Source organism: Anolis sagrei, chromosome 4, assembly GCF_037176765.1.
Source record: "Anolis sagrei isolate rAnoSag1 chromosome 4, rAnoSag1.mat, whole genome shotgun sequence".
Taxonomy (NCBI): domain Eukaryota; kingdom Metazoa; phylum Chordata; class Lepidosauria; order Squamata; family Dactyloidae; genus Anolis; species Anolis sagrei.
In genome coordinates this window covers 210,329,920-210,357,309 of record NC_090024.1, presented here as the reverse complement: position 1 = coordinate 210,357,309, position 27,390 = coordinate 210,329,920, and the positions used below count along the sequence as shown (strand labels likewise).

General features: G+C 39.8%; 1 protein-coding gene across 1 annotated transcript; it reads left to right on the top strand.

The window, feature by feature from the left end:
* On the top strand, positions 1-23,560 carry EIF2S2 (eukaryotic translation initiation factor 2 subunit beta). The gene is made up of 9 exons (XM_060772335.2): positions 1-194; positions 7,124-7,304; positions 10,419-10,522; positions 11,211-11,343; positions 13,799-13,899; positions 14,599-14,747; positions 16,466-16,522; positions 21,170-21,255; positions 23,104-23,560. Exons 1-9 carry the CDS (start codon positions 180-182, stop codon positions 23,277-23,279), a joined length of 1,002 nt encoding a protein of 333 aa, XP_060628318.1. The 5' UTR covers positions 1-179; the 3' UTR covers positions 23,280-23,560.
* The last annotated feature ends 3,830 nt before the right edge of the window (positions 23,561-27,390 follow it).

Sequence of the window (27,390 nt, the reverse complement as noted above, 5' to 3'; positions counted from 1 at the left end):
CCGGGCTCTTTCCCCCCCTCTTTCTTCTTCCTCGCTGCTGATGCAAGAGCTGAGAGCGGCGGCAAGGAGAGAAGAAGAAGAAGAGAAAGAAGGAGGATTCGGGCGGCCCTTTCCCCTGCCTGCTTGGTGACTCGGTGGCGGCGAGTGAGAGCCTTGGCAGCGGCTCCTGAGGGGCAGCCATGTCGGGGGACGAGGTGAGGGCAGGGAAGGCCAGAGGCGGTGCCAGGGCTGGGCCGGGCCATGTGAGCAACTAGGCCTCAAGCCTGCCTGGGCGCCGGGGTTTGAGCGGCCTTTGCTTTTCCCCTCTCACTCCCACCTCTCCTTTATCAACCCTGGAGAGTAATGGGGAAGTTAGAGTCCCCCCACACGTTCCCTGGAGGTCACACCCAAAATTGTTACAGCGTGTTAGACTCAGTAGGGAACTCACCATATACACTATGTGCCCCCCCTTTCCATTTTATTGTAGTCTGCCTAAGAATGTAACGTGTGAATGCTTGCAGTGGTGGTTGCCAAAACGTGTCAGGGTCAAGTGTGATATCCAATGAGTTTGGCAGAGGCAGGGGCAAACTTGGGCCCTCCAGGTGTTTTGGACTCCAACTCCCACCATTCCTAACAGCCAACTCCCACCATTCCTAACAGCCGGTAGGCTGTTAGGAATGGTGGGAGTTGGAGTCCAAAACACCTGGAGGGCTCAAGTTTGCCCATGCTTACTCTTGGCATTTTGAACTGCCATGGTTCAATACAATGGAGGCCTGGGATTTGTAGTTTGGCCAGGCACCAGCACTCTTTGGTAAAGAAAGCTAAACACTTTCAAAATATCTCCCAGGGTTCCACTGCATTGAGCCATCGCAGTTCCAATTTGCAAAAATTTCAACAGTGTAGGCCCAAGCTTTCTAAACTGTGGGCCCTTTTAGGCTCTTTCCACACAGCTGAAAAAAAATCCCATATTTTCTGTATTAAACTGAAATATAATAATAATAATAATCTTTATATCCCGCCACCATCTCCCCAATGGGGACTTGGGGTGGCTAACATGAGGCCAAGCCCAAAAATAATACAATAAAATAATAGAAAATTAAACATAACAAATACATAATGCAGCAAAATAGAATAGAATAATAATAATAAACTTTATTTATATTTATTTATTTATTTTATCTACTTTACTTGTATACCACAGTTTCTCAGCCTAACAGGCGACTCAACGCGGTTTACAACAAGGATAAGATCAATCAACGATATACAATTTAAAACCATTAGAGCACAATATTGACACAACAATAACAACACAATGCATCTCATGACTAGAGTCGTGATCCAAATTCGTCGTCCATATTTCCATTCCTGTAATCGTCACATTCATTGCACTGATTATACCCCGCCACCATCTCCCTAATGGGGACTTGGGGTGGCTGACATGAGGCTGAGCCAAAAAATAATACAACAAAATAATAGAAAATTAAACATAACAAAGACATAATGCAACAAAATAAAATAGACAATGCAAAATAACATAATAAAATCACAAAGGGCAGGCCAAATGTTCAAGATAAAATGTTAAAAACGTTAAAACCCTGGGTGAGATGGGAAGTAGGAAAAGTGTATTTATAAAGGAGGAGCCCGAGACCAGAGAAGCAGTGGGGCCTGGGCTTCCTTAGGGGTAGGGGAAAGTGCATCATAAATCAGGGGTCCTCAAACTTAAAACAGAGGGCCAGGTCACAGTCTTTCTAACTGTTGGGAGGGCCAGATTATAATTTGAAAAAAAACATGAATGAATTCCTATACACACTGCACATATCTTGTTTGTCGTGCAAAAACACTTTAAACACTACAATAATTAAAATGAAGAACAATTTTAACAAATATAAAGTTATCAGCATTTCAAAGGCAAGTGTGGACCTGCTTTTGGCTGATGAGATAGGGTTGTGTGCTTTCAAGTCATTTCAGACTTAGGTTGACTGTGAGCGAGGGCCGGGTTAATGACCTTGGAGGGCCACATCCGGCCCCCGGGCCTTAGTTTGAGCACCCCTGGTGTAAATGGTAGTGTTCCCTCAAGATAACCCAGTTGAAAGCAAATATTGTGGGATTTTCTGCCTTGATATACTGGGTTATATGGCTGTGTGGAAGGGCCCTGGAATAAACAGAAAACCTGGGATATAGGGCCTGTCTGGAAGGGCCCTATGTGTCACGACACTTTAGTGTGTCAGCTGCAATGCGTAGGTGTGTTGCACAAACATAACAAAAAATGGCAAAAACCTTGCTTGTGTTTTTTTTTGTTACAAATTGTGTTGTCAAAATATAAAATCATAAAGGACGTTATTTCTTCATACATTTCGTTGTTACAATTTATGTAGGTGTCGATATCTTTTATAAAGGGTTGGTTTAACCTCATTGCTAGTAAAACCAATTGCTTTGTGGCAAAATGGTGCAGGTCTACAAAGTGTATCACCAATGTGAAATGTTTTTAAAGCTCTGGTGTAGATGGATCCCTTAGATCATAGGTATAAAGAACAGACAGGTTTTGGTTGCATCAACATAGTGATGTTTGTGAGGTTTCCACTTAGCATCCCTAAATGTTCACAGCTGCAGCCTCCTCTGGATGCTATGGAATCACAGGAATTATAGTTTGATAAGGCATTTAGCCTTATTTATTCATTTCATTTATTTATATCCCACTTTTTCTCTCTGTATGGAGACTCAAAGCAGCTCACAACTAAAAGCATTTCAATACAACTTAAAGTATAAAAATATACAAATATTAAAACAGTATTAAGAACAATATTAAAACAATCCAAGTTAAAAGCATAGCACCTCTTGATGGTCTTTGACACCTTCATCTTTAAAAGCCTGCCTGAATAAAAACGTTTTAGCTGCTGCTGGATGGACTACAGGGAGGGGGCTATTCTGGCTTCCCTGGACAGGGAGTTCCAGAGTGGAGGGGCAGCCACTGAGAAGGCCTGCTCTCTCCTTCCCACCAACCCGGCTTGAGATGGAGGTGGAACCGAGATAAGAGCCTCTCCTGAAGATCTCTGAACCCCAGGCAGGTTTGTACAAGGCAAAGTGGTCAGTCAAATAGCCTGGACCTGAACATGAACCTTCTAGGGGTGTAAACCTCGTAACCAGCACTTTGAATTGTGCCCGGTAAAAGACTGGCAGCCAGTGGAGCTGCTGCAATGGTGGGTTGTCCGCTTTCTGTAACCAGCCCCAGTGAGCAACCTGGCTGCAGCTCTTTAGACCAGCTGAAGTTTCTAAGGCAGCCCCACATAGGGCTTGTTACAATAATCCAGACAGGCTGTAACTAAGGCGTGTACACCGGTGCTAGATCTGGCTTCTCAAGGAATGGGCGCAGTTGGAGCACAAGTTTTAATTGTGACAAGGTCCTCCTGGCCACCTCTGACACATGGGCCTCCAGGCTTAGCACTGAGTATAGGAGGTCCCCCAAACTGCGAACCTGGGGGAGTGTGACCCCATCCAGCACAGGCTGGATCCCTATTCCCTGATCTGCTTTCCACATGACCAGGTATAACTGTTTCAATTTGTTTACTCTCATCCAGTCCATTACTAATGATAGGCACTGGTTTAGGGTTAGGATAGCTTCCTTGGCTTTAGCCTTCTCTTCTAAAGAGTGATGGTGCCTCACCTAAAACTATAAATCCCTGGATTTCATAGCACTGAGCAATGGCAGTTAAGTGATGTCAAACTGCTTTCATTCTACAGGGTAGGTGCATTCTAATTATGTCTTTTGCTTTTCTGGGTACTTTTCTCTATGTTTTCAAATAAGCAGTGGTGTTCCTCAGTTGCAGTGTAAAAAGGAAGGGGAGCATCCTTCTGGACATTATTACATTATGTCCTATTTCTACTTGTGTGTAAAAGGTTTTATACTTTTAAGTTCGTACTTCACTTCACTTTATTTCTTAATTAGTCGCTCTCCACCAAGGTGCTCCGAGCGACTTACAATCTAAAATATTTATTTATTTGGAAGTTTTCTATACCGGCCTTCTCACCTCAACGAGGGACTCTCGGTTTACAACATATATGCAAACACAATAATATATAAGTACAACAAAGTGCAACGTCATTACAGATTAAAATAGTACAATAAAGTACAATTAAAACATCATCATCACAATTACCCAAGCCAAATCATCAATCCAGTCATAGTCACAGTTCATCATCCTCCTTCCTTGTGGATGGAGTTTATAGATTCAGTCCTCGAATGTCACATTCCCAGAGCCAGGTCTTTAGTAGTTTCCTGAAAGTCAGGAGGGAGGGAGCAGATCTAATCTCTAGTGGGAGGGAGTTCCAAAGCCGGGGAGTCACCACCGAGAAGGCCCTGTCCCTCGTCCCCACCAACCATGATTGCAAGGGTGGTGGGACCGAGAGCAGCCCCCCCCCCCCCCCGGAAGATCTTAATAACCTTGATGGTTCATAGGGGAGAATCCGTTCGGACAGGTAAACTGGGCCGGAGTCATTTAGGGCTTTATAGATAGCATTTACACAATATAAAAACATTCAACATAAAAACGTTCAACAGTGACTATTTGGCAAATTAGATCTGATTAGATCTGATACTACATCTGAAGAAGTGGCCTTAAGACCATAAAAGCTCCTTCTAAAATAAAAATCGTGAGTCTTAAAGGTGCTGCCATTTTCATTTTTACTTCCCCTCCCTTACTTTGTATGCATTATATGTATTCCTGTTTTTGTCCTTAAAATACAGCAATGTACAGATGCAGTTGTACGTAAACAACACAATCCTAAATATGAAATGAAGGAGTTATATTTTCATTGAAAACACTCTGTTCCTGCTTGGATAGTTCAGGGCCAAGACTGTATACCATTTTGCCACCTTTTTTGCATGAAGGAATACTAAATGACTGTAGTATTCACATGTGCTCCTATGTCTGCCTAGAGTCTCATGAAGCTCTTTTTAAAATTAATAATTTATTTATGAAAATACTAATGGAAAGCACTATGGCTTATACAGACTGAAATAAGTAGGGCTTTAATTCAGTTGCGAGTCCTAACTAGAATAGACCCTTAGGATTAATTGCTGGGTGATAAGACAGTTTATTGGGTGACTATTCTGTTTGGAAATAGTATCAAAATTTAGGCCTTGGTAATCTGCTAATTGTTCAAACATACTTATTTCAGTGAGCTGGCTCTTGTCTCAATGTGTGCGTGCATCTCTTAAAATAATGTATTGTTTATATGTAGTTTGGTTGATGTGGTGATTCAGTTTTAATACCAGTTGCTGTATTGGATCGTCTGCAGCAGCAATGGTACACAATTTGGGTTCCAGAGAGGTTATGGTTTCTAAGAGCCTTCTCCAAACTAGATATTTTGGATTACAACTTCTCTATTTTCTGTGGCATTCCTTTTGCCCAAAACAAAAATAGAGCAGCAAATTGGGGAAGGTTACTTTACAACTCAAAAATTGCAAAGAAGTGAATTGGCTGTAAGTAAGTAAATATTTGCAAGCATAAGGAATTACTGTATGCTCCTGTTTACAGTTGATACCTTCAGCTATAAAGCACTGTGATAGCAGTGCATACATCTGAAATGTCAGCTTGGTGGTATATTTGAAGGGTCTCTCTCTGTAGCATCCCCTTCATTGTGGAATTCCTTCCTGAGGGAAGCCAACTTCATTCTTGTACTGCTAGCTGGTGGTATCTTATATGTAAATGTCTTCCAAGTTGCCTGTTGTCTTATGGCAGCCTGATGAATTTTATATATTTTTCATAGGCCAGTTACCAGAGTTCCTTCCTAGTTTTTCTGGTTCCTTTATCTGAAATATAGCCAACAGCACCTGGTATTCATTAGCAATTTCCCATCCAAATACTAACCAGGGTTAATTCTGCTTAACTTTCAAGATCCAATCAGTTTTGAAGCCATTTAGGCCAATAATTTAATTATTCCCGACCACTATGAGGATTTAAAACTTAGAGTGATAAATGGAAATGTCACAGCATAGTATACTTGGTCTACCAATGACACCTTTGTGGAGAATACTTAGTCTGTAGTGAAATGTACATACATTCCTACCCGTGTGAAAATTTTAATATGTCTCAGTAATAATAGAACCAATTTAGTGTCATGACTCTATTCTCAACATTGTATACCATGAGAAGGAATCCAGACAAGTGTTTCGCTAATATGAGCTGGTCAAATCAGTCAAGAACTAGCTTAAATTAAACTGAAGTTGATGTGGTTTTGAGAAGATTGTTTTAGAATTTCAGTTCATTGCCAAAGAGAATAGCATAATCATATTGGAAGTAGTTTTCTCTATTAAATTTGCCAGAAGCTTGATGACCTTTCTTCTTTAAATATACACATTTGTGTGTACATGCATTTGTGTTTTATGGTAATTTTTGCATTCAGGAAAAATTAATTTGTGTACTTTATTTCCTAAAAAGTCCAGTTTAACCAGACTCTATGATGAGATTTTCTTTTATTAGGCATCTCTAAGTACATAAGTGTGATTACGTTGTTATTACATAGCTTGGGCTAAGAGATAAAATGAACATAACCATAGACCTTGTTTTATTGTTGTCTGCTTTCAAAACCTAAATACTGTGTTCAGAATTGTCTTCAGGCAAAAACAAGAATTAACTAAAGTATATCTCATTGTGTACACGAGGATGTACTTTCAAACTGTGTTTGTTAAAATAAAGTTATTGAGGTTGCTGATAAAAATGTGTGTGATCTTAAGATTAGTATTGTGTCTGTTAAAATCATTGTATTTGTCTGTGTGTGAGAGAATGATTGATGAAGATGTATTGCCTGTTGCAAAACTTGCATTCATTGCTTTTCTTGCAGAAACTTCTCTTTTTTATCAGTGAAGATAAGAAACAAAATGAAGCTTCTTCCCCTTTTTTACTCAATTGGGAAGTAGTTTGTTTCTTGTAAAAAATCAATACTTCTTGAAATGGCTTTTTAAAGTTGATTTGAAAGTAACCTGAGCAGTTCTAGTTGATTCCTCCCAGCTTATAACTAACTTATTATGTCAAGGTAGAAAGTTTTTTTTAATGGTTATCTAAATATGTGTAGCAGATGGCTTAGAAACTGAAGAATTGTCATGAAAATCATTATAAAAGTGCTTAATTTTCTTTCTTTCTTGCAGATGATTTTTGATCCTACTATGAGTAAGAAGAAGAAGAAGAAAAAGAAGCCTTTTATGCTTGATGAAGAGGGAGGAGATACACAAACAGAAGAAACACAGTTATCAGACACGAAAGAAGTGGAGCCAGAGCCAGCAGAAGACAAAGATACAGAAGCTGATGAAGAGGACAGTAGGAAAAAAGGTAAGATGTTACATCTTGGTTAGAAGTTCTTGCAAAGCTATCTTCTTCAAATGGAATATTATGTGCAAAAGAAGAAAAAAATTCACTTTGTAATTTTTTAAAAAGAAATCGATGTAACGGATATCTGTGAAACTTGGGGAAATGAATCTTGTATTCCTTACCATGTTCTCCTTGGAAAGAGGGTCCAAAGGGCATAATAAAACATCATCTACATGTATTCCAGTTCCATGCAGTCTGGACACACCTAAACCTAATGAAATCAGTGGGTTTCAGCACATCTAAACAAGCTGTCAGAATTTTAAAACAAATGAAAGACCTACCGTATCTCTTCTGCCAGCTTACACGGCCAGTTTTAAGCATGAATTTTAAACTTGTGTTTTGTGTTTAATCTCGGTTCTGTGTATTTCAATATGTATTTAATATAAATAAGTTTTTATATTCATTTCTATAGAAATACATTTCAATATGTGTTTTACATGATATGAACTTTTACAATGTTTATGTGTTTTAATTATGCTGTAACCCGCCTTGAGTCACAAGGAGAGGTGGATAAGAAATAATAATAATAATAATAATAATAATAATAATAATAATAATGTTGACAGACTATACCTGCCCAGAAAATCAGAAGGCAGAGGGCTTCTGCAAGTGAAACAAATGGTAGAAGAAGAGAAACATGCACTGGCAAATTATGTGAATGGCAGTCAAGAAATAATGTTGAGGGAAATAAATTGTAGTAAACTGCTTCAAGTGCAAAAGACAAAGAATGAATATTGTAAAAACACAATCCAGAGCAGAAGAGAAAAATGGCAATAGAAGGCTCTCCATGGACAGTTCCTGGGAAAACTGAGAGACAAATTGATATAGAAAAAACATGGCTGTGAAAACGGAGACGGAGGGCCTGATTCTGGCAGCCCAAGAACAAGCCATTAGAACAAATGCCATCAAAGCCAGAATTGAAAAGTCGGCGACAGATCCCAAATGTAGACTCTGCAAGGAAGCGGATGAAACAATAGATCACATCCTCAGCTGCTGCAAGAAAATTGCACAGACAGACTACAAGCAGAGGCATAACACAGTTGCTCAGATGATTCATTTGAACTTGTGCCACAAATGCCATCTGCCTGTGACAAAGAACTGGTGGGATCACAAGCTGGAAAAGGTTACAGAGAATGAACATGTCAAACTACTCTGGGACTTCCGAATTCAGACAGAATTTTGGAGCACAATACTCCTGACCTCACGATCGTGTTAAAAAACAAAGTATGGATTGTCGATGTTGCAATCCCAGGTGATAGCATGATTGAAGAGAAACAATTAGAAAAGTTGGCACGATATGAGGATTTAAAGGTCGAACTGCAAAGACTCTGGCACAAGCCAGTAAAGGTGGTCCCAGTGGCGTTCGGCACACTGGGTGCAGTGCCTAAAGACCTTGGCCTGCACTTAAATACAATAGCCGCTGACAAAATTACCATCTGCCAGCTGCAGAAGGCCACCTTACTGGGATCTGCACGTATTATTCGCCTATACATCACACAGTCCTAGACACTTGGGAAGTGTCCAACGTGTAACCCTACAACATCCAGCAGAGTGTCGGCTGTGGACTCATCTTGTTGTGTTTCAATGAATAATAATAATAATAATAATAATAATAATAATAATAGTAATCTGACACTGCAAAGGATTGTAACACAAGACAACCCATTTGCTACACATATATAATGTGCTTATTAAAAGAATTGGTACTTTCTTTCAGTCCGAGAATAATTGTTTAATTTATATATACATTGAAAGATGTGAAAAATAAGACAGGCCTTGCATTCTCACTTAAGATCTTAATGCTAGAAGAAAAGGAGTTAAATGGGGAAAAGGAAAACAAGAAAATTCAGTCACAAGTTCTTAATCCATCAGTTCTTAACTCATATAAGGCTTATGACCGGATTTAATGTATATGTTATGCAGGTTAATGCTTTTGGCTCCCTCATTGTGACAACCTAAAAAACTACATCCCATTGCTATTCTCCCTATAGCAGATCTTTTGAGTCAGTGGAACTTAAATAAATGATAGCTTATCATTAGCAATTGATTCAATAGGTCTGTTTTAGTTGGAACTATAACCCAACTGCTTAGGTAGATAAACATAATAGCTGAGCTGGTTTGATGTTTATGTTTTATATTTCCCTCTTCTGTGCTCTTGTGGACTGGCTACTTAATGAAGTTTGAGAGGGGATCCCAATGCAAGTGGTTACTTTCCTTTTCTCTCACAGGTAGTACATGTTCACGCTCTGTACTACCTGTTGTAACTGGCTCACCTATGGAACATATTTCATGTTTGGAACCCATTTTGGGCATTCTCTGGTTGTGTTCTCACTGTGCTATTTTAATTTTTACTCTGGCTCCAAAAAACATCAACAGCCCAAATTTCCAGCTATCATTGTTGAAGTAAAGAAGAAGTGTTGATGTAAGCCCTCATCATCCTGACACATGCTATGTACTGTACATCGAAGCAGGAACTTTATTTAAACAGAGAAACTGTTCTTGTAGCCAATTCTGTGCATTCCTCTCTAGCTAGTTGCTGGGCAATGTGATGCTTTCTATCATGGTAATGATCAGGAATTATGAAAGGCACATTTCCAAATATCTAAAGGGCAACAGGTAGCCAAACTCTGGCATAGAACATATTTTTCACAATGCTGTAGTAGTGCAAAATAATTTTTCAGGTAAACTCCTGCATGTGTTCAGACATTTGCATTTTACAGGAGATAAAATCCGCTGCTTTTGCAAAATGATTTTTAGTTCAGAGAAAGTCCTGAAAATTAGCAGAGCAAGGATGTTACTCAGGAGACACCCAAATGTTTTACAATCCTGTGGGAGGCTTCTCTCATGTCCCTGCATGGGAAGCTGGAGCTGACAGACAGGAGCTCACCCTGCTCCCTAGAGTCAAACCACCGACGTTTCAGTCAGCAGTCCTGCCAGCACAAGGGTTCAACCCATTGTGCCACCAGATTGCTTGAATTTGATTAGTAACTGTTTTCCGATGCTGAAAATATTTTCTTCCAAACTAGTAACCATTGCTAACTTTCTGCTGTTTTGTAACATTTCTTTGATTTGCAGATGCCGCAAATGACTTAGATGACTTAACTTTTTTCAATCAAAAGAAAAAGAAAAAGAAAACAAAAAAGATATTTGATATTGATGAAGCCGAAGAGGGTATAAAGGTTAGTTGACATAAGGCTAAGATCGTGTTTTTAAAAACTTGCCTGGTTTCTTGAAATATCTGGGTGGTGTTCAGAAACCTTTTACTTTTGCTATTTTTGTGACCCCCAACATTGATCTAAGAGTATAAACCACATGGCAGGATGAAATCAGCTTTTCAGAATGTGAATCACTGTGCAGATACCCATTGTGGTCCACTTATGCACACATGCACATTCTGGAGGGTTCTATTTATTTTTAAATGCTTATGTTTATTTTATGCCTTCTTATTGCTAGGAAATCTATTGTATCCTGTATTAATTTGGCTTGATTTTGTGTATGAATTAGATCGGTTCAAAATGGTCACAAGTGACTAGCAACTAGCTATCATGGGAACATGGGAATTCTCTTCAAGTGTGGGAAATATATCAGTATTTGAGCACTGGAGGAAAGATCATTTTTAATATTCATTTTTCAAAGTGTTTAAAAGTTTTTCATCTTTTTCTTATCATTAAATTGCATTAAAGTTCAGTCAATTTTATGCCCAAGTAAGTATTTGTGTAGTAGGAATGTGAAATGCTTTGCAGAATTAAATTTGAGTCATTTTTGCAATGCCTAAAAAGGCTTATCTGGGAAAAGATGGTTATAAATGAATTAAACTTCTGTGTTCATTTGTATCTGTTATGTTGTCCCTTGTGCTTTGTTTTAAAGGATCTGAAAATTGAGGGGGATGTGCAAGAGATGTTGGAACCAGAAGATGACCTTGATATCATGCTTGGCAAGAAGAAGAAAAAGAAGACTGTGAAGTTTCCAGATGAAGATGAAGTTTTGGATAAAGATGAAGGTAAATTTTGCTGATTTTGCAAGGGATGCAACCAACAGTTTAAGAGTGTGAGTAAAATGCATTAATAGTTCAATTGTGTAACAAATGTGTGTGAAGCAAACGAAAAGTTGCCCATCTTACAACAAAGTACTTTCATATCAGCTTGAACATTTCCTCTCCATCCAGCACCTCATTGTAAATCCATCCCCCCATTACAATTTGAGGCCCCAAGAAGACAGAAAAAGCAAAAGAGAGAGGGTGTATCTCTTTTTTAACATTCTCAAAATCCCATTTGGGTGCTGTGAGGTGGCAAAGTGAAGTCTGAGAGCTTATGTGTTTTGTATCTTGCCCACCCCTATGAGAACTAAAAAAAGATAGATGGATGAATATTGAAAATGCAGTTGCAGCTGTCAAATGATTTTTCTCAGTATAGGTGTAGATAGGTAGCATTAGTTAAGGAATAAAGTACTCTGATGTAAAAAAAAATGTTTTAGTTTCATTTCAATCATCTGATCAACAGTAACCATAAATCTAAAACATGAATTTCATTGTCGTGACTATTCAGGAAACCCTGGGAACCTTCTGGTGTGTGTTGAAACATTGCCTTCTCTGAATTAATTCCAAGGATTTCTTGAGGAAATCTGAGAAGTGTTTGCCCTCTTGTCTAAAACCTAAACAGACATGGATTTATGATACAGATGTGACTTAGGTTTCATATGACCTACGCATGATATAAACCAAATGTTGTGTGTTGCTTTCATTTTCCATTCTAGGCAAGTGGTGAAGCTCGGCTTCTGAATGATTGGGTAGTCACCATTGCTTTTCCTGCGAAATAGTTGCATCCTTTTTTCACTTGCCCAAGGGAGTGAATTAAGGGTGCAACTGCTCATTTGGCACTACAGAACCAATAGTGCCAAGGAAAGAGGGCTAGCAGGTGCGAGAGTGAGTTTGCTCACCAGCCTGTACTCTCCAGCGTGCTAAAAGCTCTATTTCAGAGGTGACAGGTAAACAGATGGGGGAACTCATCCATCTGCCTCTCCGCAGCTACACTTTTAGGGCGCAGCCAAACAGGCAAATGAGGGTTCACCTGCCTGCACAGCTGTGCCCCAAAGGGTTTTTTTTTTACCATATAAAAGTCACTATCACATAATAGTTGCATCTCCCCCTTTTCCCTCCAAAAAGGGGAGAACAGTGCAATGACTTTATGTTGAAATACAGTATCCAGTACTCTACAGTTCTTCGTTGTGCAATTTCATTTACGAAATTCCTTATCGTAACGTTGTACTTAGTAGCACTATGAGTGTATATCATACTAGACAAACTGGCTAGTTTCACAATTCTAATCAGCTTTATTAACATATCAAGAAATTACATTCAGGCTTTAGTTACTATAAATAATGGAGTTAATTGAATCCAAAAGGGCATATCTATGCATGATACTATGTATATAGGAGTCCCATTAGTTTTCTCAATAGCCTAAGTCATCAGATACCATTCATGAGGAATGGTATCTGAAGACCTACACTTTGCTCACTCCTGATTAGGGACTTGGAAAATGTTTCATATTTTAGTGGCAGAGGGCATGATCCTAAATTGTTCCGAGGTGCTTACACACACACACACACACACACACAATGCACTGTATATATTCGAGTATAAGCCTAGTTTTTCAGCCTATTCTTTGGTTGAAAAAGCTCCCCTTGACTTATACTCAGGTGAGGATGCTGGCATGAAGGTGTGGGGCTTAAAGAAGGGCTTATTTCAGCCCCATGCCTTTCTGCCAGGACCCTCACCTCTCTGCATAGCAACCGAGCTCTCCTCCTCTCTCACGCAGTGCACACCTTCCTCCCCTCTCATCACCAGTTTTTCCTACTTTTCCTTATTCATATACACATAGTGTTTCCCCCAAAATGTATAATTAAAATAAACTATGGTAATTATTAGAAGGATACGTAAGCACATTTGCATTGAAGAACCTTAGAATAATGATTTAATCAGTTGGACTTTCTTATCTTAAATTACAGTTTTATGTAAATATTCAAAAACATTTAACGTATTGATGCCTCAGTATAATTTTATTGGTATCTATTTTTATTTTGAAATTTACCAGTGGCTGCTACATTTCCCACCCTAGGCTTATACTCGAGTCAATAAGTTTTCCCAATTTTATGTGGTAAAATTAGATGCCTTGGCTTATATTCGGGTTGGCTTATACTTGAGTTTATACGGTAACTTAAAGTAACTTAATGGGAATACCAGGGTGGGGTGGGTATGTTTTTCAAGTGCCTGTTCAGATAAGTTTTCACTTTTTACGAATATCATGCTTGTAGTCAGGCTTGAAACTTTGTATATGGGTTCAGCTATTCTGGTGTTTGGTTGATTTTGTCTTTATTCTGTATTTTTGAGAGAAAATTATACCTTGTATACAAACTCAACTACAGCTGTTTAAATCTCATGAGTATTTCATTCTTTACAGCATTTGAGGATGAAGACAGCAAAAAAGATGATGGAATCTCTTTTAGCTCTCAATTGGGACCTGCATGGGCAGGGTCAGAGAGAGACTACACGTATGATGAGGTAAATATTTTCTTAACACATTCTGATCTTTGTCTTTGAAGAGGATGATTAACAAAGTGAGGCTAATAATTATTTCAGATTTATACAGTACTTGAAACATATAGTTAAACTTAATTTGAATCACATGAACAGCAAAAAAAGGAATATTATCTTCAGCAGGGTTCTCTGGAAACAGGATGTTCTGGGAGTGTCAGTACAGTTTCCGTGTGACATTATAAATGAAAAAGAAAATAGAGATAACTTTTAAGTAGGGAATTTGAATTGTTTTTAGGGACTGCTCCAGGGTAAAAATGTTGACAAAGGCTGCTCCAGAGGTGAATTACTGTTATGTGCTATCAAGTCATTTTCCGAGAGTTCATAAAATTATCATCACCCAGGAGAATCATGTTTAGAAAGCCCTTTTTGGATCATTGTGGATGAACTTTCTACTTGTGACAGATGTCACACATGTCTTGTGACACTTTGGAACTTTATTTTCATTTATTTAACAGATTTACATCTCACCATTCTCACAGCCCAGGATTTTAGCAGGATTCTTGGAGTCTGCTAATTTAAATGATTCATTTCTACACTGGAAAAGGTTTACTTCGTTGAGTAAATAAAAATACCCTGCTTTTAAATAAGTAGCATAAAATATAATACTGGGAAGTGGCTATAATGACTCATGTTTTACTAATATTCTTTCTCGTATATTTGCAGTTGCTGAATCGTGTATTTAACATTATGCGAGAAAAAAATCCAGACATGGTAGCTGGTGAAAAGAGAAAATTTGTCATGAAACCTCCCCAAGTTGTAAGAGTAGGAACCAAGAAAACATCATTTGTCAACTTCACAGATATCTGTAAACTGTAAGTCTGGCTACATTGTGATTTGGGGCAGAAAGTTACAAGATTGAGAGTGCATGTCATAATTTTGGTTTTGCAGGCTCACCATTCAGTAATTGATTGACTGGACCTCCTTTAGGAAGGAGCAGTTAGTAAGATTCCAGACTGTTAGACTTCAATTGCATGGATTGAAAGGTACAGGTGTATAAGTCCTCTATTGTCTTCTCTGTCAGAAATGATAGGAATTTTCTCTTATGTAGTGGATTGAATACATGCTATCTATGTACTTGTGGAATCCTCATTCACTTATGGAGAAGAAACTCCCAGTGAAGTTGGGTCCCTGTACTTGATGTCCCAATGTCATTGGAAATAGACTGTTACCTGAAACTACCATAATGTTATAAGCTATCAGAAAGTTTTGCTAGATTCCCGTTCTCTATTCTGAATGTGTGCTGATTGTTTAGAACTCTGGTATTGATGATACGGTTTTGGAGCATGGCTGATGATGTCATCTGTTATGTGTGTCATGCGTTGGTTAATTGCCTGAATACAGATAGTGATTGCTAGAGCAGTTGTTCCCAACCTTTGATCCTCGAGGTGTTTTGGACTTCATTTTCTACAAATCCTAACAGCTGGTGAGATGGCTTGGATTTATGGAAGCTGGAAGTCCACACACAAAAAATAATAACATAAATTACAACTTGGAAAGGGTTGTCATTTGCAAATACAGTAGGCCATCTACATTCGCTGGAGTTTGAGTTGTAGGACCTGTGCAAAAGTGGAAAAACCACACATTAAAAACACATTTTTTAAATGGAGGGAACACCTCTCTAGGAATCTCTAGGTGCTCCAGTGCAGCTCTTTGGAGTTTTGCTAGAGGACAAATATTCCTAGAGATGCCATATTAATCAAATCCGAAAAAGCCAAACCTGCAGATGTATTTTTGGAGAGTTCGGGAAAAGAGGGTAAACTTGTGTTTCTTAAATATGACTTTGTAAAGTAAGCAATTTAGTTCTTTCATACCTTTTTGAAAGCCGCATCGAGTCCTTCGGGAGATGCTAGCGGGGTACAAATAAAGTTAATAAATAATAATAATAATTTTTGTGGTACTGATTTTCTCTGCCTGTGTTGCACTCAGAACCGTCTTTGCGTATTTTAGCCTTTTTGAAAGAGCTGGGAGTTCTGTTATAAGACTTCACTAAAAACATTGGCATGGGAAGGCAGCCAGTGCAACATTGCATTTCGCATTTGAAAATCATCAGTTGGTATTAGATTTGTTTGCACCCTGTCATTGTAGACTCTTACTGCTGAAAAATGCAATGTGATGTTTACACAAATTTTATTGAGTTAGTTGTCATCTTCTTGTGTTGTGTTTATAAACTTCATCTATAATTCATTTTCTTTTATTCTGACCTCTTCAGACACCCTGAAAACAGGTGATCTGAAATAGTTTTTGTTGAAGGTGTTATGTCATTGCTGCTGCTTATATGTATTGAGTATTGTGCACAGATGAAATCCTGGGTTATAACATGTACAGGATGAGAATATGTTGGTGCTGTTAAGGATACAGAGCATCTAAACTCTATTATGTCCAGTTTGGTTAATTAAGAGTTATCTGCTTAAATAGGAAGCTCCATTTAATCAGACACGTGTGCACAAATGCATAGATTTATATATATAAATACATACATGCATGCGTATTTTGTGATGGTAACTCGATATCTGTAATTTTCTGTTTTTAGATTACATCGTCAACCAAAGCATCTCCTGGCCTTTTTGCTTGCAGAATTGGGCACAAGGTGAGCACTTTACACTTTCTAAAAAAGTTTATACTTTCATGAATGTGTTTAATTCAGAATTTTCTGATGATAGATATTGAATATAATAGCAAGACCTGTATGAACATTTCAAAAACAATTCACTAGCCTTTCCCACTCATCTTACAGCAGCAATGAAACACCCACCCAAAAAGTTTCTGGATTCTAATGTGAGGCTTTCACACAGAAAACCTCACATTAGAATGCCTTTTCTGCTTCGTTAAGAATTAGTAGGGCAAAACTAAACACCTCACTTTGCCTTCTGTTGATTCAGTTTAGTGGGTGATGTAGTATTCCCACTTGTTTGTAATTTAGGATTGGACAGATTATACTATGGAACATGAGGCATGTTTACATCTTAGTGTTTGGCTTGACCTGTGAAATAGTGGTGGTGCTGGTGGTTTAAAGTTTACATTTGATGTAACTTGAAAGTTATGGCTCCTAATTGTTGACACAGAGGCTGACAGATTGCCAATTGTGTTTAGTGCTTTCTGTAAACTATATACCGTAGTTACAGTATTGTGCTCTCTGCACATTGTCCCATCAGTAGAGGCTTGATACTGAAGTACACTTCAGCATGTTTGAATGTTTCTTTCTCAAACCAGTGTGAAGATGCCTGCAGTATTTTCATGACTAGGTAGGCTCTCACTTCCTGTTCCACCATGCATTGAGGCATGGTGTTCATGGCAAATACTGCTGGGCTGCTTCTACTCCATTTTAACTTAGCTACAAGAGCTTTCCACTTTGGGACTGGGGACTTCAGCATATTTTGGAATTTGCAGTTACTTAAATGCTTCACACTAAATTAGAAAGTTTCCTCTTTGTGATTACTTTTTGGGTTTTAGTGGGTTATGTGGCCTTGGATACATTGATAACCAATTATGGCAACATTAAAATACTTTTTTAAATTGTTGTTGTTGTTAAAGGACAACTCTTAAAGCGAAAAACAACAGAGCAAATAATCTGGAATGAATCATGGGTTGAAGCTACAAAATTGAAGTGCACTATGGAAGTAGAGGGATATTCCATTAGCCGAGGGGTCCCCATAGAAACTTTAACGGGGAGGGGGAGATGCAGGAAAGGGAGACCGCCAATTCGGCCTAGAAATAGTAAAAATTCAACAACTCAAATTCGGCCTAGGGACAGAAGAAGAAATTTAACTACTTGTAATCGGTCTCCTGACGTGGTAAGTTGGCGTACCCAGGATGGCGGTCCCTCTGTGTAGAAGATGGTGCTGCTGAATGCCAGATCTGTCAACGGGAAAACATCCTTCATCCAAGACTTAATTTTGGAGGAACGGGCAGATCTGGCGTGCATTACGGAGACCTGGCTGGACGAAGCTGGAGGAGTAAATTTGACCCAGCTTTGTCCACCAGGCTTCTCCGTACAGCACCAATCGAGACCTGGAGGGCGGGGAGGCGGAGTTGCGGTAGTCTATAAAAATTCCATCCCCCTGACCAGAGGCCCCATCCCACAGTCAACTAATTTCGAATGTGTCCACCTGAGGGTGGGTGACCGGGACAGAATAGGGATTCTGCTAGTGTACTGCCCACCTCGCTGCACTACGGTCTTCCTACCTGAGCTAGCAGGGGTGGTCTCGAGCCTGGCATTGGAGTCCCAACAGCTTCTTGTGCTGGGGGACTTCAATGTACATGCCGAGACTACCCTAGGAGGAGTGGCTCAGGACTTCATGTCTTCCATGGCAACCATGGGGCTGTCCCAACGGGTATCTGGCCCCACCCACAGTGCTGGACACACATTAGATCTGGTTTTCTGCCAGGGATGGGAGCAAGGTGGCGGTGTTGAGGAGTTGTCCACCTCTCCGTTGCCATGGACCGACCACTATCTGGTCAGATTTAGACTCACTGCACCTCCTAACCTCTGCAGAGGTGGGGGACCATTAAGTTGGTCCACCCCAGGAGGCTTATGGATCCGAACGGATTCCTGACGGCTCTTGGGGAATTTCCCGCTGCCTCGGTTGGTGATCCTGTCGATTCCCTGGTCGCTCTCTGGAATGGGGAGATGACTAGGGCAATAGACACGATTGCTCCGGAACGTCCCCTCTCAAGTAGCCGAGCTAAACCAGCCCCTTGGTTCACTGAGGAGCTGGCAGCGATGAAGCGAAGGAAGAGGAGACTAGAGCGTGTGTGGCGTTCGAACCCGAGCGAGTTAAATCGAACACGGTTTGTTGCCCTTCTAAGGGCATATGCCGTGGCAATAAAGGCGGCAAAGAAATCTTTCTTTGAGGCCAATATTGCGTCCGCAAAGAACCGTCCAGCTGAGCTGTTTCGAGTTGTCAGAGGTCTATTAAATCCCACCACTCCGGATGGGAACCCTGACAACTCGACAGCCCGTTGTGAAGCATTTGCTCGGTTCTTTGCGGACAAAGTCGCTTTGATCCGTTCTGACCTGGACACCATGTTAACGGCAGTCTCAGAGGATGTAACACGAGCATCTGCTTATCCGATTTTGTTGGATTCATTTCAATTGGTGAAACCTGAGGATGTGGATAAGATACTTGGAGGAATGAGGGCAACCACATGCATCCTAGACCCCTGCCCATCCTGGCTTCTAAAGGAGGCCAGAGGGGGATTGGCCGAGTGGGTGAAGGTGGTGGTTAATGCCTCCCTTTGGGAAGGCAAAATTCCAGCCAGCTTAAAACAAGCTGTGATAAAACCGCTGTTGAACAAACCATCACTGGATCCCACTCAATTCGTCAACTATCGGCCTGTTTCCAATCTTCCCTTTTTGGGCAAAGTCCTGGAACGTGTGGTGGCCTCACAACTCCAGTTATTCTTGGTAGACACTGATTATCTAGATCCGGCACAGTCTGGTTTAGGCCGGGACATGGTACCGAGACAGCCTTGGTCGCCTTAGTGGATGATCTGCGCAGGGAGCTAGACAGGGGGAGTGTGTCCCTGTTAGTTCTGCTGGACCTCTCAGCGGCCTTTGATACCGTTGACCACGGTATCCTTCTGAGGTGCCTCGCGGGAATGGGCCTTGGTGGCACTGTTCTGCAGTGGCTCAGGTCCTTCCTAGAGGATCGTACTCAGAAGGTATTGCTGGGGGACAACTGCTCTACCTCACAACCATTGTCTTGTGGGGTCCCGCAGGGCTCAATATTGTCCCCCATGTTATTTAACATCTACATGAAGCCGTTGGGAGAGATCATCCGGAGTTTCGGGGTGCGGTGTAATCTGTACGCAGATGACGTCCAACTCTGTCACTCCTTTCCACCTACTACTAAGGAGGCTGTTCAGGTCCATTGCTTGGCCGCTGTGTCGGACTGGATGAGGGCTAACAAATTGAAACTGAATCCAGATAAGACAGAGGCACTCCTGGTCAGTCGAAAGGCCGAACAGGGTATAGGGTTACAGCCTGTGTTAGACGGGGTTACACTCCCCCTGAAGACGCAGGTTCGCAGCTTGGGTTCGCAGCTCGCTAAGCTTGGAACCCCAAGTTTCGGCGGTGTCCAGGGGAGCATTTGCACAACTCAAACTTGTGCGCCAGTTGCGCCCGTACCTTGGGAAGTCTGACTTGGCCACAGTAGTCCACACTCTGGTTACATCCCGGATTGATTACTGCAACGCGCTCTACGTGGGGTTGCCCTTGAAGACTGCCCGGAAGCCTCAGATGGTCCAGCGCTCGGCGGCCAGGTTGCTAACGGGAGCGGCACTCAGGGAGCATACCACTCCTCTGCTGAGCCAGCTCCACTGGATGCCAATCCGCTACCGGGCACAATTCAAGGTGCTGGCTTTAGCCTATAAAGCCCTAAACGGTTCTGGCCCTGCTTACCTCTCCGAACGCATCTCTACCTATGAACCGACCAGAACATTAAGATCGTCTGGGGAGGCCCTGCTCTCGATCCCGCCTGCGTCACAGGCGCGCTTGGCGGGGACGAGAGACAGGGCCTTCTCAGTGGTGGCCCCTCGGCTATGGAATGCCCTACCGGCAGACATCAGACAGGCACCTTCGCTGCTGACGTTTCGGAGAATGGTTAAGACCTGGCTTTATGAACAAGCGTTTGGTTAAGCAGTGCAACCAATCATAGGAAGACGGTAAATGGAACATAGGAATGGCACAAGGATTATGAGAACGGATCTGATTTCAACTGAGGCGTTATGTTATGTTTGTCTTGTTGATCTGTCTTGTTGATTGTTAATTGTTGTGGATTGATGCTGTTGATCCTGTTTGTTGCATTGTTATGTTTTAATTGCACTGACACTGTTTGATAATTGTACCATGTAAACCGCATTGAGTCGCCTGTCAAGGGCTGAAAAAATGCAGTATAGAAATAAAGCAAATAAATAAATATATAAAATAAATAAATAAACTCTTCCTCTTCTGTATCAGACAGTAAACAGTGAGAATTTGGAAATGACTGGCCCAAACAAGGACAAGATGTACTCTGAACTTCTTATATCTATGACAGTATCTCTGCTCTCTTTTTCTCAAAGAAGAAATGGTTACTGAGGATAGTGATGCTTCTTTGTTTTGGGGTTGCATGATCCGATTTGGCTACCAAACTGTTGGCACTCCAGCACTTTCACCTGTCACGCATATGTTACACTCACCATCAGGGAGAATTACATTGAAGCCTCTAATCTATAAAATTGTTCTTTCAAATAGTGGTTCAATAGATGGTAACAACCAACTTGTAATCAAAGGACGATTCCAGCAAAAACAGATAGAAAATGTCTTGAGAAGATATATCAGTAAGTATATTGAACAATTATAGATGTGTTAATCTGTCTTTCAGAAAGTTTTTGACCTTTTATTTTCACTTTTAAGTCCTTTAAACACATAAGCCCAAGTCTCATAAATGGCTAGTATACACAGAAATGTTTCAAAGTCCAGTATTATAACCCACACAATCTGTAAAGAGATGTATTGCTGCTTTCTGAGAGACAGGCTGACGTTGTAAAAATGCCTTAAACTTGAGAATAAACCATGTCAGAACTAGCACTGCAATAATCAGTTTGCACTTTCATTAAAAACCCCCACAGCAAGTTTTGTTGGTTTCCATAGCACAAGCAGTATTGGACTAGGTGGGCATTTAAGAGCACAATAACTCTTATTGGTGCAATTGCTTGAATAAGCACATATTATGGGAAGAGATTGTCCTTGGACATTTTTCTTACAGATTAATTTTTGCTAATGAATTTAATGATTATTTTCTACTCCTAACCCTAACCCTAAAACTATTTTAAAAATTACTCATGTAAAAGCTGTGTAATCCTCATCTGGCATTTTGCTATGTTACCATGCAATAAATAGCTCAATGGCACAGCACATTCTTAGTGTATGGAAGGTATTAGGTTCAATATACATTTCCATTTGGAAGGATTGGTGAGAGAAAAGATTGCCTAACAGCCGAGTCCCTAGTATGCAAATATTGCCTTTGCTGACTGTACAAGCTGATTGTGTGAGTCAGAATAAGGCAGCTGGTATATATAAAGGGTGATGACAAAGATGATGAATTTCACTTTTTAAAATGTGTGGTTTTCCATGTATTGGACTGAGAAATACTGGAATTGTAGCCTAAATATCTTTTAAGAGCCAGGTCTCAAAGTGCTCCTTGATAAGCCTCTCGCCATACCTTCTACTCATTTGATTATGATAGTTAGCCTAACATGTAGCAAGTAGTGATGGAAGTGCAATATTTTGTAGCTCTTTTGTCTGTACTCCCTAAGGCCCAACTGTGTAAGAAAATGTAGTAATAAGATCGTGTTCAATATATTTTATGAGGCAATTAATATAGGAATGTGTTGATGGCCAGGTAAGAGATACTGAAAAAATTAATGAAATCACCTCATTAGTTAAAGTAGACTTTACACTTTACGGGGGTTTGGGGTGCAGGACTCTTCAAATAAAAAGCTATTGTTTTTAAACTGAGAGAACACTTCTCTAGGAATCTCTCGGATTATTCTTTGGCCAAAGGTGGTTCATATTCATTAAATCCACAAATAATCAAATCTTCAAAATTCAAACCTACAGATTTGGTAGAACAACTGTACTACAGAGCAGTGTAATTGTAACTTAAGAATATTTTTGTATGGTTTGACCTGGGAAGTATTTTATTTTATTATTTTGTTAACATAGAACCTGTATTTTGAGATCTCAGGACATTGTACAGCACTAGTTTGTTTAAGATTTCGGCTGCCTTTCAAAGTAGTGCTGCCCAGATACAATAAAAACTAATTAATAACACAACCCAACAAAAAAAATGGTGTCTTGGTTTTTAGGCCTGTTCCTGTGGTTATTTGGCATACTGATTTAGAAAATTGTATTGGATTGGCCACACCACCTCTAGCTAGTTTCTTCGATATGGTTATCCTTATTTGTTACGGGTGACTGGTAGATGGTATATGTTCTGTATCACAAAAGCTATAGCTGATAAGAAAAAACTGGTTCTGTTTTTTGCAATCAGCAGGGCAAATATACACAGAAATGGGGCTAACATTTGAGGTGCCAGTGTGTTGGTCAACTGTAATCTTGCATGGTTGGATATATGTCATGTTCAGTATAACCATAATTGAAATCATGTTTAATTGTTCCCACAGAGGAATATGTCACCTGTCACACGTGTCGGTCGCCAGACACAATCTTGCAGAAGGACACCAGATTATATTTTTTGCAGTGTGAGACCTGTCATTCGCGCTGCTCTGTCGCCAGCATCAAAACTGGTTTCCAGGCTGTCACGGGCAAGAGAGCACAGCTCCGTGCCAAAGCTAACTAGTTGGTTGGCCGACACCGGATTTTTGAGAAGCGATCTGGGCACAAATGGCTGGACAGGCTTACAACCTGAGTGGATTTCCAGTGTATTAAAGCAAGATTGTAAAAGCTGCTTGGCTTTGGGTTGGTCTGTGAAATTCATGCGAGATGCAGATCCTCAAGCTGTTGACATTTGCTAACAGAATATTTTACCAACTGTCACATGCAATGAAAGAGGAGGTGCTTTTTAATCTGTTCATAGAATTCTGTAAAATGCAAGAGAAATTAAAGTTATTATAACAGTGACTCTTTTCACTTGAATTTTTTTGGGGGTTTCAGTTAAATGACTACTGTAGGAACAATGGGTACTGTGGATACATGAAAGCATTATGGCTAATTCCAAATAATCAAATGTGTGTTCTAAAGACATACTTTTGCCTTGACTAAGTGTTTTGTAAGATTAAATAGAAAGTTAAAGAATGAAATGCAATCATAAAAGTGTTCAACATGATAAAACTATTTCAGCTTAATGACTGCATGCAGAAAACAATTTGTAGATACTTGGGCCTATCCCACTCATATTAATGCCAACATACAAAATAATCTTAATTTAGTTATCCATGATCAATTTTCCATCATATTCTAGTATTCAGTTCTACTTTGTACAATGGGATTGTCTAGTACAGTTCATTAAATAAAACTTCCCATCTGATTATTCAACCAGATAGTGTATCAATATGCATAGATTTGGGGATCAGTTGTGTGTTAGAGGTGCAAACTATCCCTTTTCACCAATTTCTTGACCACTGACAGAAAAAAACAAATTGCCAAATAACAGTTTTAAAATGCCTTAATTTATATTTGCCATAGTGATCTGAACAGGCTAAAATGCACAAATTTCTTAGAGAGTGCTAATAAGCATGTTAAGAGGAATTCTGGTAAGCAATATTTCACAAAAAATTTTGTCCTTCAGTAAAGGTTCTTGATCAGAATTAAACTCTTATGACTTAATGACTGATTAAAAATAATAAAAAGAGTAAGGATAAACATAGTTTTTTTATATTAAACAGTGGTCTCAAAACTTTGGCCCCCTGGGTGTTTGGGACTTCGGCTCCCAAAATTCCTGACAGTTGGCTGGCAAGAGCTTCTGGGAGCTGAAGTCCAAGAGATCTAGAGGACTGATGTTTATGAACCACTAAAATAGAAAGTTATAAAGAGTGATTTATATAAGAATGATGCTTTTTAACTTGTTCAGACATGGCCTGAATAGAGATGAAAGCAATGAGGTGGCCTAGTTTCTTGGTGGCAGCAAGCTAATTCAAGATGTTAAAAAGGGGATTGCATAGGGCTTTAAAAGTATCTTCCCAAACTGGTTGAGCATGTGTTTAATATGGCAAATGCAGTTCAGAAACACCTCAGGACAAATGTTTATGGCCATAAAACCTGACTTGGAACTGGGAAAAAACAAACGTCATGCCAGGCATCATAGAATCATAAGAGTTGGAAGAGACCTCATGGGCCATCCAGTCCAACCCTCTGCCAAGAAGCAGGAAAATTGCATCCAAAGTACTCCCGACAGATGGCCATCCAGCCTCTGTTTAAACTCCTCGAAGGAAGGAGCCTCCACCACACTCCGGGGTAGAGAATTCCACTGCTGAACAGCTCACACAGTTAGGAAGTTCTTCCTTCTTCCTAATGTTCAGGTGGAGTCGCCTTTCCTGTAGGTTGAATAATTAGAAAAGAGACTGAGCCCCCACCCTTGAATATTATGTCTTTCTCGCAATAATGGTGCAACCTCTTGAAATACTATGTGCAGCTCTAATCACTGCATTCTACAAATGTGAGTCATTCAGTGAAGATGAAGGGTAATCAATGTGGACAGGAAAAAGGGAAATAATTTTTTTTACACAATGCATAATCAAGATATGAAACTTTTTACCATGACATTTGGTGATGGCCACTAAAAGATGATTCACCTTCATGAGAATTATTGCTATCAGCAGGTACAAGTCATTATGACATGCCATTGCAGAGAGTAGATGCCGTGGAGACAAAGTGCATATCTGGGGAAGAAGGATGCTTTGTCTAGATAGTCTAGCAGAGCTATTACACTATCACATTTCAAGACTTAAAATATGTTATTCTACAAATAAAGCTTAAAATAACTGAAACATGCATGTGTTTGGGAAGAGTGCCTTTTCACTATTGTACTGCTTCAGGAGTTTGGATCTCACTGGGAAGAAGGCACATATTTCATATTGTGCGGCTGGGGTGGTTGTTGGGAGTTGACAGAACTTGCCTAATAACCTTAATAAAGTTGGGGTTGGCTGCTTGCCTAACTACTTATGTTAAACTACTGGGGGAGTTTTTGCTTAAATTTTTAATTTGTATCCATGCTAACAATTCAGTTTTGCCAAGTACTCTCCCAAGACTACTTGAGAAAGACTACTCGAGAACAGGCAACCTAAAGGATTGGTTTTCTAAAATGGTTTCTAATAGTATTTGAATTGTAATGAATGTTGGATGTAACTTTTAAAGCAAATAAAGCCAGGATCTATGCCTCTTGCATAATATTACTGTGACATTATGGTTGCCTTCTCAGAACAGTGATAATCCTGTGTGTTGTATTGTCAAAGGCTTTCATGGCCAGAATCAATGGATATTTGTAAGTTTTTTTGGGCAGTATGTTCAGGAGAGAATGCTTCTGGAACATGACCATACAGCCCAAAAAACTTACAGCAATCTTGTGTGTTATTTCAACCTAAACGTATTCTTTCTGTTTGTATAGGTCTTTTGAAATAAGTTACTCCTTGTATACACAAGTGCAAATCCTTATGGAAATGAGCTATTGTTTCGAGTTTTCCAACTGTATTAAGCACTGATAAATTTTGTTTGTTACAGCATTGTTTCCATGTGCTCAGTACATCAACAGTTTTAAGGAAGCAATGCAAATCATAATATTGGTTGATCTCCAGAGAAGATGCCATAGTATATGTATATCCCCCTTAGCCCCCCCCCCCCTTACACGGTAGGTTTTTTCTTTATTTTGGAAACAGGATCTATGGTGTTCTTGACTGGCTGAGACTACTGCAGCCACAAGAGGGAGCTAACATTCTTTATACTAACAATGCAGATAAACCACAATTGATGGAAGTTCCTAAGCGTTAATATTTTAACAAAATATGGTACCAAAGGAAGAAATAATATGGAAAGAATGATGATAGATTCCTGAACCACACACACACACACACAGAAGAGCAATTCAACATACTTCAGCCAACCTTTCATCCAAAATTAGCAACATGAACACCTGAAATTAAACCACCAGATCAGCTAAGCCTAACATAACCATTTGAGACCTTCCAGAGAAAATCTGAAAAATTCATCTAAAAGGCAAAAGAGGGCATTTTTGCCAAGATCTTAGGACCAGAGATACCCCTTTAAAAGCAGGAAATGTCTTCTCATTTCTGTTAAAATGGCTCAGGAATTATTAAAACATGGAAATGCCTCCTCTGGCCTTTAGAGGTCATGAGCAAGGAGACGGCATTTTAATTTTTTTTATGTAGTTTATGAATGCAGAGATAATTTGTTTATACAACATCAGTGAAATAATTGACATGTGTTTGGAATTGACATCATGTGTCTGTTTTTACAAACTATTCTGTACCCTACAAAACCACTTGGCATCAAAGTTTTCCTTGACCTGTTACAGAAGGAACAAGCTGTTCCAACTTTAGAACATGCCTCTATAACATGGCCATATAGCCCGAAAAAACCTACCACAACCCAGTGATTCTGGCCATGAAAGCCTTCGACAATACATGTACCAACTTTGTTTTCATTTTTTTCCTATCCCTAACGTCAAGAACTGCTAATGAATGCTTCCTGGAAGAATTCATGACTATATGCAGGTACAAAACATGCCACAGAAGAATGTGCAGTGTATTGGGATTCAAAACCCTTTGTGGTGTTTCATGTAAAGCTATGAAAAGATGTCTCACAATGCATCTTTAATAGGAAACTCGAAATGTATTTGAAGAAAATACTCGTATAGTGATGAAATTTGTTTTCAAATCAGCATACAGAACTGGAGAATGAGAAGCATACACAGTGCTTGCATCGAAGCTGTATTCCTG

Coding starts and splice junctions, on each gene's coding strand:
- EIF2S2 (XM_060772335.2), top strand. Junction 7,305..10,418: donor AGAGGACAGTAGGAAAAAAG/GTAAGATGTTAC, acceptor TTTGATTTGCAG/ATGCCGCAAATGACTTAGAT. Junction 11,344..13,798: donor AGTTTTGGATAAAGATGAAG/GTAAATTTTGCT, acceptor CATTCTTTACAG/CATTTGAGGATGAAGACAGC.